The sequence below is a fragment of the Musa acuminata genome, chromosome BXJ2-4, assembly GCF_036884655.1.
Source record: "Musa acuminata AAA Group cultivar baxijiao chromosome BXJ2-4, Cavendish_Baxijiao_AAA, whole genome shotgun sequence".
NCBI classification, from domain to species: Eukaryota; Viridiplantae; Streptophyta; class Magnoliopsida; order Zingiberales; family Musaceae; genus Musa; species Musa acuminata.
The window spans coordinates 39,365,744-39,383,588 of NC_088341.1; the positions used below are offsets into that span (position 1 = coordinate 39,365,744).

The window sequence follows — 17,845 nt, forward strand, 5'->3', positions numbered from 1 at the left end:
TATAACAAACAACAAGTGTTAAACCAGTGTAGAATCAACTTCATAAACTCCCTGTATTTTCATAGTATATAGACAAACTACAAAGCTAGAAATTAACAGTATCCTATGCAAACCATAGGCACCAGTATAATGAGACAAGGAGCCCTTGATATCAAGAGGTAATGAAAGAAGTGATCTTATATCCTTAACATCCAAATGAATCTAATGAACCAACATATTATTCCTTTCTTAGTCGTACAAACATATCATAATGCTGGCCTAAAGTAAAATTTATCCTTATTTTACAATTTGATCATACAAAATGCATCTGCTAAAATTTAAGTTTCAACTACAATTTAAATTAGTGGCTCTGGTCCCCTGTTTTGTTGCCCGTTTTGTCAGAGTATATCTCATCACTGTGGAGTTGATGTCAGATCATTGCTTGTGGAACAAGTTGGTAAGCCATAATTTATCAGCAAAGATGCTAAATTCTCAACAATCATTCAGAAACTCATCTCAGCCGATTTCTTGTAAGAATCCTGAAAACTCAATCCTTCATCTGGTCTTCACTCGCAAAGCAAGAAACCATCTGGTGTGGAATTTGCCTAAACAAATCTCATATCAGCTGGTATCCTCAACTGGATGGGTGCCTTGATTACCATCATTTTCATCTTTATTATCTGAAAGATGAATTACTTTCAAGTCCTCACTGAGTTCCTGAGTGTTATTGCTACCATCGTCACTTCCTACTGGTTTCAAGCTTGGATTAGTAACAACAACATCATGCCTCTGAGGTTGACTAGCATCACTGCTGTAAGTATTTTCTTCATCTTCACTATATGATATGCCAAACTTCTGCCCGTGGGTCAATCCTTGACAATGTCCCTGTAGACGCAAAAAAGCTAATAACAACGATAGCAGGAAGTATAAAGCAAGGTAATCTGCACCATCTTGTAGCCATTAAATGACAATTGCTCCAAGTCATTCTGTGCAAGGATATCAGGAATAGAACATGGTTTCAATGGAGATTTAAAATGCCTGATATGATAATTGGTAGAGCTACATAATTCAAGGGCAAATAAGTGGATGCTCATGACTAGTTGAGTGAAGTAAAATGGGTTGGTTCCTAAGTGTATATGGCCTGGATGTCAGAGTCACACTTCTTTCAGCTAGTGAGGTACTTGAATGTTCTTGAACAAGGAATTCTTTGTAGATGTTAAGAGTGCCCTAGAAGTCACAATAGGTGGCCAAGTAATGTTCACCAAATCCATTGTGAAGGATTCATAGTTTTCGTTGAAATCTGTAAATGCAATCTCTCAAGCCCCATTATCTATTTCCTTGCCCCCGTACAAACCCACTCCGCTCTCCCCTCAAATGCCTCACCAAAACAATTCACCACCATTGCAGTCCCTCTCCGTCTTTGTTCCTCAGATTTGAACAATCCTTGGTCAGTCACTGAGACGGTCCCTTGCCTCACTCTTTCTTCTCTTGCCCAGGTATGTCCTCTCTCCTCCTCCCCACTTAATACTACAGCCACCAACTCCCTTGGCAGCCCCTTGTATATATCTCCCTCCTTTGCTCCTCTCCTCTTCATCTCGTCTCGCTCTTCCTACTCCATTCACCTCTCTTCCATCTATAATCAAACATGTGATAAGAATTTGATTTAAAGGGTTTCCTTTCCTGTACAGGCACTTACACTCCATCAGGTGCAATTTTAATCACAATGGAAAGAAACCAAACAAATCCTGAGAGAACCACATTGCATTGTCAGTTAATATAGTTTTTTTTGTCATTATTTTAACACACTATGTAATACAGAAAAACTCAATTTCTTAGACATGCCATTGCCATGACAGATAACATTGTGATATGTCATGTCATACCAACACAAGGCCATGCTAGAATGGGAATTTGTGGGTATGGCACCATCCCATGCCGAAGATATTGGCATGCCATATGTTATGAAACAACTGTTATTGCTATATGCCATGTAACAGTAACAAAACTTCTATGACATTAAGAATCTTAAGCTTTCACCACGGATCTACCATATATATCACTTTAAGAGGACTGGAATTAATGTGACAACTTATTTAAAGATCAAAACCCTCTTTCTACCCTAGCTTCTAGATTATAGTCTTCATACCTTGACGAAACCTGAAGCTGAAAAAGAATCCTGGATTTTGGGCTGGGCAACTGAGGAACTAAAAAATCCATGAGAATGAGTGTCATTTGTTTTCTGATGATTAAATGATGTCTCAAAGACGCCATATCTATTGTTTGCACTATCTTTGCAAAATGCTCCAAAATATGAGCAGTGTTCATTGACCAAAGATATTTCTGGAGTTGCAGGCAAGAAGTGACCTTCTGTACTAAATATGTACCTGCACTTCAGAAAACAATATTTGTTAACAAGCTAAGCTTTGATTTCAATTACAATATGAAAGCTGCAGATAATGGTCCTTACTTATATGGCCCATTCTCAACAATGTTGTCCGGACCCACAGATAAATCAAAAAGCAGCCAAAGATATTTAACCTGGAATTTATTACTGTCAGAAATGATGTAAAGGGGCAACTCTCTACATAGAGATTAAGTTGAGCAAATCAATGAAATGGCTGTAATGCACACTAAGGTTGGTTTGAAGTGTAGATCCATGAAGCAAATATTCATTGGAGATGCCGATTAAGGTTAGACAAAAAATTAAGCACAGAAGGCTATTCTTAAACCACAAGACCCAATTTGGCTTCTGCCATGATATTCCAATATTTCACCAGCACCATCATCCTTTATGCTAAAAATAATAAGTGAGCCGATCTTTACTGTTTCAGCAAGGAAAAAACTCTCCATATGATCATCCTGCTTGTGAGACTCTACATCAGCTATATGACAATATCCACAAGGACACCTGGCACCATACTGAAGACTTGCCACAATGTCCCGTCCAACATCAAGATACCTGCATTAATATCTGAAATTTTAAACATAGCTAAATTGTAGAAAATAAATCAACACTAGTTACAAGGAAATGTAATGTCAGTTTCATTTTGAGGCAATAACTGCACAGCTACCATTTAATTCACTGTGACATATGTCATGCTTTTTGTAGAAAAACTTACCATCTGGCATCTACAGAACTCTTAAATTTATTAGTGTAGGCCCCATAAGATGAAAGATATGCACCTTTAAATAACCCTTAGATTTCTTAGTTTAGGCATGAAGGATGAACAGGTTGCAAAATTAAAAAAAGGCAAAGAATGGATAGTTCTGGCTACAAGAAACAGTGTATAGTGACAAGACATATCTTAACAATGGAGATGGTTCTGCCTCCTTAGTCTATCTTCTACCTCAGTAAATGCCAGTTATCATTGTCAGTACACACAATAATTCGAGATGAATAATTTTCATAAATCTATAAGCTTGAGAGTTGAGATAACAAAAGGCATATTGAAGAAAGACATAAAAGACAACCAACAAATGATGAATTCTTTTTAATCTTCATTTATCTATTTCTAATAACTCACAAGGTTACACATTCAACTGGGTTATGTCAGGTTGCCAGGCATGGGCTTCTGAAATGTGCAGTGTTTTTGCTTTGTGGTGGATGGAATATTACTGCAACACAAACACAATCAGAACATATATTCTGTGTCTTCTCACTTTCTTCCTCTTATCTCTACAGCTATCCTTGCCTTTCTCCTTTTCTTATCTTTGTATCTTCTTTTTCAGTCCTCTTTCATCCTCCTTTTTCTTCAGTTTGGACCCTATCCATTTACTGTTCATCATGGATTATAATCATAATCACCCATGTGAAACGATGTATGAAGACTTTTCGATAACAATGCAAGATACCTTAAGCTATTTTGTTGTATTTTAAGCAAGCATTGTCCCTAACAAGATTTTTGAGTTTTAATTTTGGTCCAACAGTAGTTTTAACTTTTAACCCGTAACTACTAAATCTGCAAATTTAAAATAATCCATGCCCCATCAATTTTCATCTACGTACTTTTCATATCTTTCAATCAAAGAACCACATCAAAAACTCTGATTGGCCAAAACTATTGTAACTTGATCCAGAACAAATCTTGTCTCTAGAATAGCATTGATATTTTAACCAAAATAATGAATAAGAAACTTTCCATATAGCTGCAACACATACCTAGGATCTCTTGTAGCTTTGAAGAGCCAATATGTACTTTCAATCAATTCTGGTCGCAGAGGATAACTCTTTTGACCATGCTGAAATTTCAAACTAAGAAGGTTAACCGAACATGCTTTAACAGGAAGAAAATCAACAAAATCAATTACCTGCACACTCATGGTTGCAAGATTAAACCCCTCAGGGGTGAATCCATACTTTTTCCAGACACTGAAGAAAGCAGCATGGGTCCGAATAGCAGGATCAACATCTCCAGCTAAAACCTTATAATTAACACCATCAGCAATGGTCACAGAAATTTAAATCTATATTTTCACCATCAATGAAAATTTAAACCTGAAGCCCTGGCCAGAAAGCTTGCAGACTGTTAAATAATGGCCAAACTGTAGCAGCAGAGTTCATATTCACCTCTACATACCTATATTTTATTACAATTGGATAACAAAATTAGTCAATAGAATTCAATGCAACACTAAATAGTAAGAATGAAATAGCAGAAACATGAAAAATATAAAAAGATTACAAAATCCGTAGGAAACCATAACCAAACTTCAAATAGAACCATAAAATCATGGAAATTAAAATTACAGGTCAAAGTATATTGTTTATTCGAAAAAACTCTTAGGAAAGGGGCAACTTATAGTTCACCAAGGATCATGGTGGAGATAGCGCATAGCTGCCTTGTAAGCTTCTTGGAACATAAACAAGTATTCCTCGTCTCCAAACAACAAATATGCCTGTTAAAGGTTCCAGGGGAGTTGCAATTCAATAGTAGACCAAGAGATATTATCAAGTGAAAGAATGACTCATTTTACTACTGAGTACCGACAGTACAGAAATAATGAATTTTCAGGAGACAAAAGTAAACTCAGGTTTCCTTAAGAAAACTTGCCAGCACCTAATGGATAGTAACATGGTGAGACTACATTCTACGTTGGAATCAGAGACTTACAAAGTTATTTCATTTCAAAATCCTAAAAGAAATAAACACTCCTAACTCTTGAGGAACAAAGCTTTCTTTTCATTACAGAATTTCAGCTTTGAACATAGGCTACCGTAGAACTAGAAGTGTCCCTCCACGTAGCACTATGTTAGGCATGAAAATTATGCACCTTGGACAAGAAGGCAAACTAAGTGAGCATGATCTAGTTCTCCCGGCATGAATAGGCAACACGGACCTAACTTCAAGAAAATGAAAATGAACTGTTAAAACTATGACCTTGAATGACAAGCTTGTGCAGTTTATCTCCTTGGAAAAGGTCATCCCAACCTCACTACATCATAGTAGGATGGGATGACTGTCATAATGAGTGATAAGTCATCATTTATCTTCATTGATGTGAGCACATCGGCTCATGAGGAATTGTCCTCTTGGTGGACCCTAAAGACGCCTTTGAGGATAGAGGTGACACTAATCTTATAAGACTTTGGTTCCCATGCTTCAACTGATATATAATTATTATCAGTGCCCCACTAGGGGAGCCGAAGACTATTGGGACCCACAATAGGTGTTATAAGTCATTATTTGTGTTTATCAGTATGAGTATGAACTCATGTGAACTTGTTGGTTCTGTGTGGGCCCAATACGTCTTTGTCCTTTTAAAGTGAATCCCAAAAGACAACTATGAGGGTAGAGGGTCCTTATAAGGTTTTGCTTCCGATGTGGGACTAGATGTACTTATCAATAAGCATTTCTGACTGCGAAATGATATTCTTTATCAGAATTTATTATTTGACTTGGAAAAGTCACTATCAAGTATATTAATGTACTGAGAACAAGAAAACCAATAGTGATGGTAGCAGCACGAGAAAGCAGCTTTTGGTAACATATAATTTGTATTTTGTATAATGGATTTTGAGTTATTATTGGCCCTACTACTGCATTTACTTTGTTACCACACAAGCTTAGGTCATGGTAGTTCATAGCTGTAGTAAATTAATACCAACAACTTTTACAACTAATTTTGTGGAGGCCCTTGTTAATGAACTTCTGGTTTTCCTCACATATTGACATATTCAAGGATTTTTAAAATGAAGTTGTACAAGCATTGTCTGCTTGAAAGGAGCAATTTAAGAGAAGGGAAATTGAGAGATATAAAAACATTCTGATCTACAAATCCAAAACTTATACGAATCAAGGTTTGTCGTACGGAGACATACCGCTCGGTACGGATGGTATATACCAATCCGACAGGGGACCAGTACGGGCGATACATTGATATGCCCATTGATACCATATGTCAGTACACTTGGTACGACTCGATATGTACCATACTAACAGCTGGTCGGTAGACCGGTAAGACGAATCATGATACGAATATCATACAGATGAAAGTTGTCACTTACCTTCAGAAGGTATTCATAGAAAGAGTCGATGCTTGTTCCTATACCAGCATCCTGCAAGGGCACCACATTGTCTTCTAGAATAAATTTTAACATCATATACGGCTCACAAATGATAAATTTAAGTCCACTGTTTATTGATATTGAAAAAGTAAGAGAAATTGCCTTTTGAGTCCATTCACCAGTGAAAATATTGATATGAGCTCCAACAAGGTTAATTTTTGATCTACGAGCCCATATTCCTCGAACAGCATTCTTTGTAACTTGTTCAAAAACTGCATGGTCATAAATGAAGCAACTCCAGTGAAATAAGACACAACAGGTTAATTGAGTTAAGCAGAGACGACATCAGGAAATCCAGTATGACACAAAAGAATAAAGTTTGAATTTTTTAAAATCTAAAAAATTTAGGAACAGAGTGATGAAAAGGGAAAAACAAGTGAGTTAACCAATACAAAGCTAGAGAATGTCATCACATGAGCTTAACCAAAAGAAGTTTACAATCTGATTAAAAAAAAAATAGAAGTGAACCAGTGATGCTAATAACATGGTTTATTTGTATTGATATCAATATCAGAATAAAGAGCCATAAACTCATCGACCATCAATGGGTAATGCATTAATTGTGGTATGGGACTTTGTGTCAGTTTTATCCGGACAACACCGAAAATGAAGCAAGACCTGATTGAGTCATTTATTAATCTTCTCAAGCCTTCTTTAGATGAACATATCACCACACACATTCTCTGGAAAAATTAAAGCATGTCGTTCATTTTGATATTATCCACACAGTAGGTTGCAAGATGGCTAATCAAATTTAGCAATCAGATATATAAAAATAGGATAAACATTATTTTTATTACAGATTTAAGTCATTAACTCATAGCATCGAAATAATGAAATTTAAGAAGTCATTAAGGTTCCTGAAAGTATCATACATGTATAATTTACAAATGCAGGTTAAAGTTAAACCAGAAGTATGCAAGTGACCATCAAAACCCAGGCAGGGGTAGCATAGGTATGGAAGATCAGTGACAGTATAATATCTGCTCTATTTCTTTATTATGAAAACAGATTTTTTTCTTATTAAGGAAATAGCATAAATCCACTGACCTGGGTTATTAGTTAAACGACTCAGAACCCCGAATTCCAAGGTTAAAGTACCGCCACCAGCTGTTGATGTTATCTATAACCAGTTCCAAAATTTTAAAAACAACTTTAATGAACAACACCAAGATTAAAATGAAAATATAAAAATTATCAAATGACAACCAGATTATAGCTATGTCCTAAATTTAACTATTCCAGGATGATAACGTGTCAGTATGCCAGTACATATTGTGTGCCTGTATGCCAGTCTGTAACGGATGCATACCAGTCCAATCAGCGATTGGCATGGGCTTCAGTACCATAATTTTTCAAACCATGGCTTGACATCAGCATAGTTTCAGAGACCAAGTTTCCAAATTTTGGTGGCACCAAGAATTTAGCCAATGGCTGATATGGAAAATGCCAGTAACATAGCATGACAAACCATCGTGCTGACATATGAGTGTCATTGAGGGTAAAAAAAAGGGAACCAGTTTCATAACTCCATCCCTTGTTTGAATAAGAAGTTTTGAAGAATACAAAAGTCAACTTCCAGAACCTTGCCTGAAAAAAAACCCAAAATAAAAGAAAGCAAAAGGAGCTAACCATATATGTCTAGAAGAGACATTGGTGCAGAAACATGTCATCTACCTACCTCATCAATTTCAATCTAAATTGTACCTTCATGCTAATCATTGACATGTCATTATATCTTTTTCATATAATGCTTTTCATCAACTAAAAGAAAAACTTCATCTGAGGTAAGGCAAATGAACCTCACTAGACGCACTATGTAGCTTCCTAAAACCAGTTGTCTAGTCTCATCTACTTCTAATGTAATATTGCATATAAGAGATTATTAGATAAATAAAAGCTCTCTCTTATCAGAGGATCCCTCGGCTGATCACATACTAAAAAACTACCTTGTATAATTACGCATGAAGATTGAAGCTCACATAGTGTCATAAAATAATGATACAAACAAGATGTTCCAGTAGACAGTCGTACATGATTAGAACAAAAAAACCATGTCCATCTAGCAAAAAAGATGATGGATGCCAGTACACTTTTTCAGCTACTCACTGCTAGCCTTACCATGAATCTGAACATAATTAAGTTTGGATAATCAATCAAAATAAAATGACTTGCCTTGCTCTCATTTTCATCCACTCCATGCAACAAATTGACAGATCCAAATGGGATTCCTGCAAGAAAATTTTAAATGATCTAAAACATCAATGATCTACCCAATACAGAATGAATACTTTCAATTAAGACATTCTTTATTTTCATCAGCAGAAGAAGACAAACAATATATATAGAAGAAATAAGCAACATGCCTATGAAATGTGACACAAAAGACATGACAACCATTAATGATCAATTTTCTTTCTAGGGGATAGAGGGTCACATGGTTAGTCTAACTCTACGCATGATTTGCATGTTATAAATAAGACAGGAGCTCACTGACCAGAGAATAGGCATTTGCATCCTCAAGAACATTATGTAAATTCTAACACACTTTTGGTAGGCATCTCCATGATAGAATGATTAAGATGTCACTGCACATCAAACCATTATAGGCATGTTGTGATGTAAGCAGATAGTGTCTGTTAGGCAAACATATGTGTGGTCGATTGCACAAGACAAAAACTTGCGTATTTTATGGCTTATGCCTCAAGAATATCAGCATGCAATTACTCGAGGTCATGAATAAACTAATGCATGACAAACACAAGATTCTGTGAGAACACATGTATTGGCATGTGCTAATAAACTTGAAATTGGTCAATTCAATGGAAGTAGGACCCAAAAGAATTGAGGCAATAATCCTAGGATCACACTAGAAGAGAGCCGGTCACCATGAGACAAGGAATCCTCATGGCTTCAAGGTCAAAAAGGTGCATGAGAAACAAAGTAAAAAACAAAAACATTAAAACAGGAAAAAGGTGAGAAACCATGACAAACAAAAAAGTACAAGTAAACAAGAGAAGGGATAAAAGGGCATGCCTAATGCTCTGAGGGATCATTTAGTTAACAACTAGGGACCCCAGTAAATCTAACGCCCAAGTCTCGCTCACCTGAAGTAAGGTTCTCAGACTCTCTTTCTGGAAGGCGAAGGAAGAAAGCTTCAAGGAAGTTTTGAGGGGTCCCATCAAGCACCTTTATAGAGGTTAGACCGATACATCATGTTTCACAATGGGCATAGAACATGGATGGCACAACAGCCTAAGGATGGAATAGTCACAATTGTGATGCATGTCACACCTAGAACCGCCAATCTAGTGCTTTTTCTTCTGTAACCAGTCATTGTCTTACTCATCATAGCAACCGACACACCTTTGGACCATGTGAGGCCACATCCTCAATGTCTCTGAAAAAATATTTTACCCCTAGGCCAAAAAAAAATCTTTCAGCCCGAGTGAGGGCCACAACTGTTGAAAGACAGGTGGCACCTCAGCCCAAGATGTATTGTGAGAAGGGTGGCACCTCGGTCAAGCCCAGAGACAGCCAAGGACTTAATAGGAAGGTCTTGTTACACCAAGGTTTTAGGTAAGGCCTGAGCGCCGTTTCCCTCATGCCAAAGTCTACCACTACTCACACAAATAATCACAATCTTCCCAAATCCCATCTTAATTATGGTCTTCTATTTAATTTTTATTCCCTTCAAACTATTAGGTACATTACTTCTAGTCTCTTGTTTATATGCGATGTCCAACAGTATCATGTGATTTAGATGTATGATTTTGCTTTGAATAATTACAAGTTGAATAGGTTGAGTTAGTTCGAAGATACGTGGTTATACTTGAATTATCCTAACTCGTGGATGGTCAATCATCCCTAGTTTTTGGACATGAAAATAAACATGAACGTTCATACTCTTATTTCCCTTTTTTTCTTAATTTTGGATTATCAACATCCTCCCACAAAGTATGTGAGCAAGTGGTTTTCTTTAGCCAAATATTTTCTCCCTTTAGCATTCTATTAAAAAGAGTAGAAGTAGTTCAACATAGTATCTTTCACTAGTAATCGCAATGTGTCATGGTTGAACAAAACTGAAAGATCCTAAAAAGAATAAAGAGCCAGAATATTTAACAAACATGAATTGTCTGCTCCATGAATTTAATGCTAGTAGACATGAGCCAACGGCTAAGGAATGTGCCAAAGGTCTACCCATAGACAAGTTGTCCTACCAAGGGCATATGAGATGACACATGCTTCTGTACAACACAAGTGTGGGAGTGTACCACGAGTAAAACCATGCTTCTAACAGTGACATTCCATCTTTAAGGAACTGAAATCTAGATACCAAACACAACACAGAAGGATTTGCTACTTCCAAAAACTTCTATGAGCTTAAGTTATTTATAACACTGATGTTGTCACAAACAAACACTAAACATTTCTGGGTATAAAAGACTAAGAAGCTAATAACAAAAAAGCCTCTATGTGAAACTATCAATTGAAAGCAATCCAAAGAGAAGCACAAACAAAAGGATACCAATATTGTGAAATTCCATTTGGAAGAAAACAAATACTCATAGACAAACACTTAAAAAATTTTACAATAGTGGAATGGCAAAAGCTATGTTGAACTATCAGATAAAATCAATGTTGTTTTAAACAAGAATCCAAGCTTTCAGTAGTAGATAACTCTTCCATGGTCAAAGAGATGTAGCCATATAGCAACCATACAAGAAATTGCATAAACATAGATGGATGAGTTATAGACCTGTGGGAGTGTCAAAGGCAGGTAATAGTCTTTGGGCCAAATCCACTGATAAATGAAGCAATTGGTCATCATAGGATTGGATCTTCATCCCCTGTCAAGTAACATTTCTTACATACAGAACCATATTTCTAATAAATGGAAACCTTCTAAGCATCACATAAATGGCAACAAAAGTGAAAAACTATCTATTGTTTACTTTCAACATCCGAAACTTTTCTTTCAAGAGTTCCTATTTTAAACTTTGGAATGAGAAATGTCGAAGCAATTGGACGAACAAACAAAACAAAGTAAAGATTTACCTTTAAATATAAGTAATCAAATTCCAACCTAGCTTCTATTTATGAGTGTCCTTTCCTGGTATACTATACTGAATTGGTTTTTATCTGGAATCCTATTTTGCTGCAACAAGTCAATTCAGAAAACAAAAGGTCCATCTTCCAATATCCTGTTACTAAACCCTACAGCAATGGAACACATAAGAAGTTCAGGAGTCAAACAGATCACTGCAACAAGCAGATCCTATCTTCTGTGATGTTTTCGTCCAACTCATTCTGTTGTAATGTTTTCATCCCAACTCTCCACCATAATCCAAATTTTTTACCATATCCCAAGAGTAAATCAAAATACAGAACTTATATTGGAACTCCTATTTGCAGTTGGCACATGAGGAAAGCAGTACTGCACCCAATTTCAGATTTGCTACTGCTACAAAAAAGATATTCAGTAACTTGTGAAAATTTTTGGAAGCTATTTGACTAAAAAGATTCAAGTTTCCAGAACATATTTAACTTTAAAATCCTTCTAGATAATGATCTTCAAGTCTTAACCAATCTAAAAATGAATTGTCTAACACAGACCTATTCATGCAAATATTACATAAAGATACAAGAGCCCAGTAAGTCAAGCAGAAAAAGGAACTCTGTTAGTTCAATATTTTCTTGTTCTTGCAATATTGTGAACAAAATTAAGGATGCAAATGAATACCATATTGGAAAATAAGCATATCCATGAGAGGAAAATAAGCATATCCAGGAAAATTGAGCAAATTTCCAAATAAATTAGTAAAAAAAAGAATGAGCCTCCTACACTATGTTTGCATGTATCTTTCATATATACAGATCTTACCTACATATATATTATACTAAGATCTAAATACAAAATAAGATCGAAGGCTACACAACTTAATGATTCTATCATCTGTACTGAACCATAGTGAATCCAATCCTATGGATCCTTGGGATTTGTGGACTCTTTTAGATCTCCTAGTTTCAGGCCATAGATCAAGCCAAGGCAGGCTCCTTGTATGAATCCTAGAAAAGTTGCCAGTCTGAAAGATCTAGTACAGAAGATGCAATATGCAGATGCACAATGTATAGTTAGTTAGATAACTGGTCAATAAAAGATTTTTTTTTCAACACATAGCCATCAAGGAGACCATTGCTCATATAACACCAATAAAGTGTAACAGTGATAAACAACTTAAAAAGGCTCAGACCTTGCTGAATTTTAGAAGGGAAAGATATACCGTGGCATAGTCACTTGCAATAAGATGAGCCGAGAGCAAACCCCCAAGAATCCGGATTGTGGTCTCAAACACTGAAACTGTTTTATCCTACATTTGTAAAAGTTATTGCAGAGATTACATACTCTTAACTATCATATCTTGGAAATAAGAAGAAAACTATTTAAACACCATAATTCATAACCAAACTAATGAAATTAAGTCAAACAATATAAGGGTAACATTACACTTACAATATCAAATCGGACATTTTCAGAGACCCAATCAACAGCTGCATTAAATCTTTCACGATCCCCCAACAAAGCCAATGTATCCAAGGAGTCTATCTGCTCGATAGAACAAATAAACAAAAGAGGTGTGATGATACAATTAAAATATATTAATTACCAAATTGAACAAGATTGTCAAGGCCAATAGCTCTTACAAGTGTTAGGGCATATCCACCAAGCGAGTCTTCTCCTTTACATGTTAAGGGTCTTAGTTCGTCAAGAGGAAATGCATGTTTAATGTATCCATCAAAGGCATGATAGAACATATCACGCACCTATAAAAGAAAAATTATAATCTGATGCAATTGATAATAAACTTAAAATAAAAGGTACTTCAATAACAAGCTTCAAATTGATGCAACTTGTAGAGACCAAGTGTCACACATAGAAGTTTGTTCATGAAGAATTTTGAAGTATCTTAAAAAGAAAGTGTTTGCTCCACATTGATTGCTCACCATTAGATGTAGCACGTACTCATAATTCTTTTACTAGGATTGGAACATTATTTAAGAAAAGGGTTAATTTGTGAAAATAGTGCACATGCATCATTTAAATGCCTATGTTTCAAAGTAATCCAATATTTATTATGGTTTCAAACAGATATGGGGCCTGTTGACCTTTCCATGAGTTAACAAGCTCAGGTTTCATAACTGATGTCAAGTAATGAATTATGCTTCAATTGATTTAGTATCTAAGACTTTTGTGGAGAGCCAAGTAATACACAAGCATAACCAACTCAAGCCAAGATCCATGCACAAGCAAACTGCCGTGAACTTGATTTTTGGATCAAGATTAACCACAAGCAACCAATTCTTCCATTGTCGTCTGAGCATGAATCTTATAATTCCATCAGAAAACATTACTAAATATATATTCCACAAAGACTCAATGAGTTCCTCAATATATGACACTCTTTTATCAGGTTTAAGGCTAACACACAGTTACATTTTTAAGATACTCCAAGCCTGGCTTGGTCTTATTCTCACAAGAGATTGGTTTTGCTACAATTTTTTGCCATCCAAAGAGTGGTATCTTCAAAAAATGAGTCATGTTATTTTGTAAAATATGACAATATCCCATGCTGTTTAGTAAATTAACTATAAAGGACTCTATGTTGTTGATAAACAAAACAATAATCTCATAAAAGAGTCCAATTATCTGCTGGAGCCACTTTCTGGCCACTTCTGGCAAATTACTCTGTTTCCTTATGTACCCTTGAAACAATAATTTCTTGCTTTGAGATGTCCTGACACTAAGGCTGCAACACTTTGGAATATTAACAACCATATGCTCAATTCCACACCTCGAGACAAAAAAAAGAAAACATGCCCTTGTGAGAAATGAATAAATGAAGCATGCATGAGTCTATGCAGTTGCATCAGCAAATACAGGCAACCAAACATGCCCTAGATACATAAAATGCCATATAGCCATCTATTGTCATCCGTATATTATATTGAAACGTCCTTGTGAGAAATGACAAAGATGATGATGTTGTGAGAAAAGACAAAGATGATGATAATGCAATCTTCCTTTTATATTTAACATTCTCCATACAAGATATGCACTGAACCACTGACAATGACATGATCCAGAAAAACTGACCAGCTTCTCATGATGCAAAAACTCCTTCACTACCTTAAGACTAATTATGTGATACGGGTGCATAAATAAGATAGCCAATGTTGGATAGGAATGTTCGAGGATATCAGCACAATATTCGATAGTCCTCCACTGCAATATACTGACCAGAACTAAGTGACAATCGTCAGACAGTTCCTAACTGAACATTCGACGATCTCAATGTGGAGCCTTTAAGTGTTATTCATTTCAAGAAATTTAGTAACTCGGTATAGGCCATGCTAATAGCATGCTGTCATGAATTATGTTATGTTCCAACAGAAACAGACAGGTCAGGCATTTTGCCACCAAACATTAGGTTGGCCAATGCTCACGTTGGTGTGAAACGTATCAATCCACATTGATTGCCATGGTCAATATGCAGACATGTACGAGATAAGTATACTTAGTATAATTGTGACAATAAAGAATTAAAAAAATCAATTTAGTAGTTCTATTTGGCAATGTTCTTATTTTATCACCCATCTACTATAAAAAAAGAGATGTTGCCATTGTATTCTCAAGCAGCATTCAACCTCACATTCCCTAGTTGCAATAATCGAATCACAATCTCCATCAAAGAGAAATGATATGAATTAGCAACCGAAAGAATAAAGAAAACACATCTACTTTCACATGAACTATTCTGAATATACCTAAGTAATTTATAGTTTGGCCAAAAGAAATCTTAATTATACTTGACGGTGTAATTCCTAGCCAATTTTTATTCCTTGTTCTTCCTTTTTGTTATTAGTCAGAGAATAGAGCTTAACCTCTTATTAAATAGGGATACACTTACTGAGTTTCCTTACACTTCAATTGCCTGGTGACTAGAGAAGCATTAGGGCCAAAATGGGGCCTGTAGTTATCATAGAAGCTACGAGTTGATAGGTTTTGGATCTTTACTTAATCATTTACACAATGTGATAATTGTTATTTTCTATGAATTATCCTCTATTAAATTTCATCATTACTTTTTTTTTCATATTTGATAATTCAGCTTCATATGCTTTTATGAAATATGAAACATGAAAGAATCCTTCAGCATTATAAGAATTATATTCTATAATTTTAATCTACAGTTTCTTGTAGTAATTTGCTCTGTTCTGCAAGTTTTATATTTTTATTCTAAAAATTAGATTCTTGGTTGATTCAGATCCTGCAAATCCTTTTCAACTGATCCTGCCAATCCCAATCTTTATGTCTAGTCAATCCAAATTCTATTACAAATCCTGTGAACTATGTAATCAATAACCTAAGTTGTCTACTGCATGAGATAAGAAGTAAAAAATCCTGATTCCTTCCTGCAAATATCTACCCAAAGATATAACCTGATGACAGTCTTTCTCTTCTCTGTGATACATAAACAAGTATAACTGTCATTCTTTCCTTCCAAACCAGACGTTGATCTCAAATGGCAAACCTTAAAGTTGTTCCCCTTGCACAAAGTCGTAGATGATAATGTTATTTCCAACCGAAAGTTTTCTTCCTTTTCCTCGTCGTTGCCTCACTGCCTTACAAAAGGTTGTCTAGTTCAATTGCCCAGATAGAGACTGATGAATCTCACCACTAACCCAAAACCACATCTTTGACAGAGAAAGAACTAATGTGTTTTCCTCTTCAACTTCACATTGATCTGGGCAGCCGGATCCTCGTTCAAGACCCAAACTTACTCTACGAAGAAACGGCTACCACTTCCAGATCTAATAAAGAAGAAAAACAATATCCAGTCTTGGATCGAAACGGAAACGGCAACGACACGTACCTCGTCCCTGAGCTCTTTGGCCTCCGCAGGGGTTACACCGTCCGCAGAAACCCCAGGAGGGAAGATCGCGGAAAAGACCATCAGCTGTAGAACCCAAAGAAACAAGCTTTTCCACCTCATCCCCTCCCTATGCAAGGAGAGGCCCGAGATTTCGCCTCCTTTTGAGCGCTCTCAGCCGATTCAAACGACGACGACGAGGACAGAGCAAGGGCGAAGAGAGAGAGGGAGAGTAGATCAGGGCGAGACTAGAGCGGAGTTGTGAACCGGGGCGGAGCTGTGAACCGGATCGGGTTTTCGCTGGCATCCGCCCAAAGGATCCCCGATAAAATAAAGTGAATTTTCTGATTAAACCTTCCTTTTATATATATATATATATATATATATATATATATATATATATATATATATATATATATATATATATATATATATATATATATAATAGATAAATGTAAAATAGATTTGAGTCCGATACCTATCACATATGTAATGAATGATACATTAATCAATCGGATACCTTAACATAGATTTATGATGAAATTATACTTGCCCGAACAATCATTAATGTTTGATTGGTCATCCAAAATTATTAAATTATTAAATTTATTTCAGTGCTAGATGGAGTCGATCTATTTTTTTTTCTAAATTTAGTTATAGTGTCATAATCCAGTGATAAGGTATATGTTGGATTCCAACCACGTCACAACCCACGTCGCATCACACCCCCACCAAATCAACACGAGGGGTGTACTTCCTCGTGTTGAGCCGAAGTTCGTACCAGAGGCATCCCTCGACAAATCCCATCCCAGAAAACTTGGGACAGCACCATATGGCGTTGTTCCATGCGTCCCAAGCGACGGTCGCACAAAAGTATCGACTCGCCACTCGAGGATCGACCGTCGTGCTAAACCCGTGTACGACCGATCCTCGTGCAGCAGTATAAAAGCCCTTGACCGGCATCTAGCTAGGGGACAACAAAAAAGAGAGCGAAACAGGCAACTACTAACTTAAGCTACGATGGGCCAAAGTCAAGAATCCCCCGATGAGGGCCTTTTGTGCAGGAGCTCAATCACGCTGGGAAGACGACGTCGACATCCTGATTAAGAGACCCTCTCCCAGAAGACGGTGTCAGCGTCCCAATCGAGAGAGGCCTTCCCACTGGTGGAGTCAACATCTCGACCGAGAGACGTCTTCCTCCAACAATGTCCACATCTCGACTTCCGAATATAGTTGGCTTCAATGCTTCCTCCAACCAATCGTGAATTCCTGATATCGACCCGTGGACTAAGCCGTGCTAACTCATTGCCCACGACACATCAGTTCATTAACATCCAATATTTAGAAAAGTACTATTAAGCCCATTACA

The 17,845-nt window shown here is 36.4% G+C and overlaps 1 protein-coding gene across 1 annotated transcript; it reads right to left on the minus strand.

The window, feature by feature from the left end:
• Positions 1-153: 153 nt before the first annotated feature.
• LOC135610809 (alpha-mannosidase I MNS4-like) lies at positions 154-16,755 on the minus strand. Its single transcript, XM_065105772.1, has 17 exons — positions 16,480-16,755; positions 13,250-13,369; positions 13,059-13,151; positions 12,829-12,915; positions 11,304-11,394; positions 8,720-8,775; positions 7,595-7,667; positions 6,647-6,756; positions 6,485-6,535; positions 4,787-4,875; positions 4,475-4,556; positions 4,288-4,401; positions 4,139-4,218; positions 2,803-2,938; positions 2,447-2,517; positions 2,126-2,363; positions 154-864 (listed from the first exon to the last, which is right to left on the minus strand). The coding sequence occupies exons 1-17, from the start codon at positions 16,597-16,599 to the stop codon at positions 601-603; spliced, it is 1,875 nt and encodes a 624-aa protein (XP_064961844.1). The 5' UTR covers positions 16,600-16,755; the 3' UTR covers positions 154-600.
• Between the last annotated feature and the right edge of the window lie 1,090 nt (positions 16,756-17,845).

Coding starts and splice junctions, on each gene's coding strand:
- LOC135610809 (XM_065105772.1), bottom strand. CDS start 16,599: ATGAGGTGGAAAAGCTTGTTTCTTTGGGTTCTACAGCTGATGGTCTTT. Junction 4,557..4,786: donor TATCTCCACCATGATCCTTG/GTGAACTATAAG, acceptor AATAAAATATAG/GTATGTAGAGGTGAATATGA. Junction 2,939..4,138: donor AAAGCTACAAGAGATCCTAG/GTATGTGTTGCA, acceptor ATATTAATGCAG/GTATCTTGATGTTGGACGGG.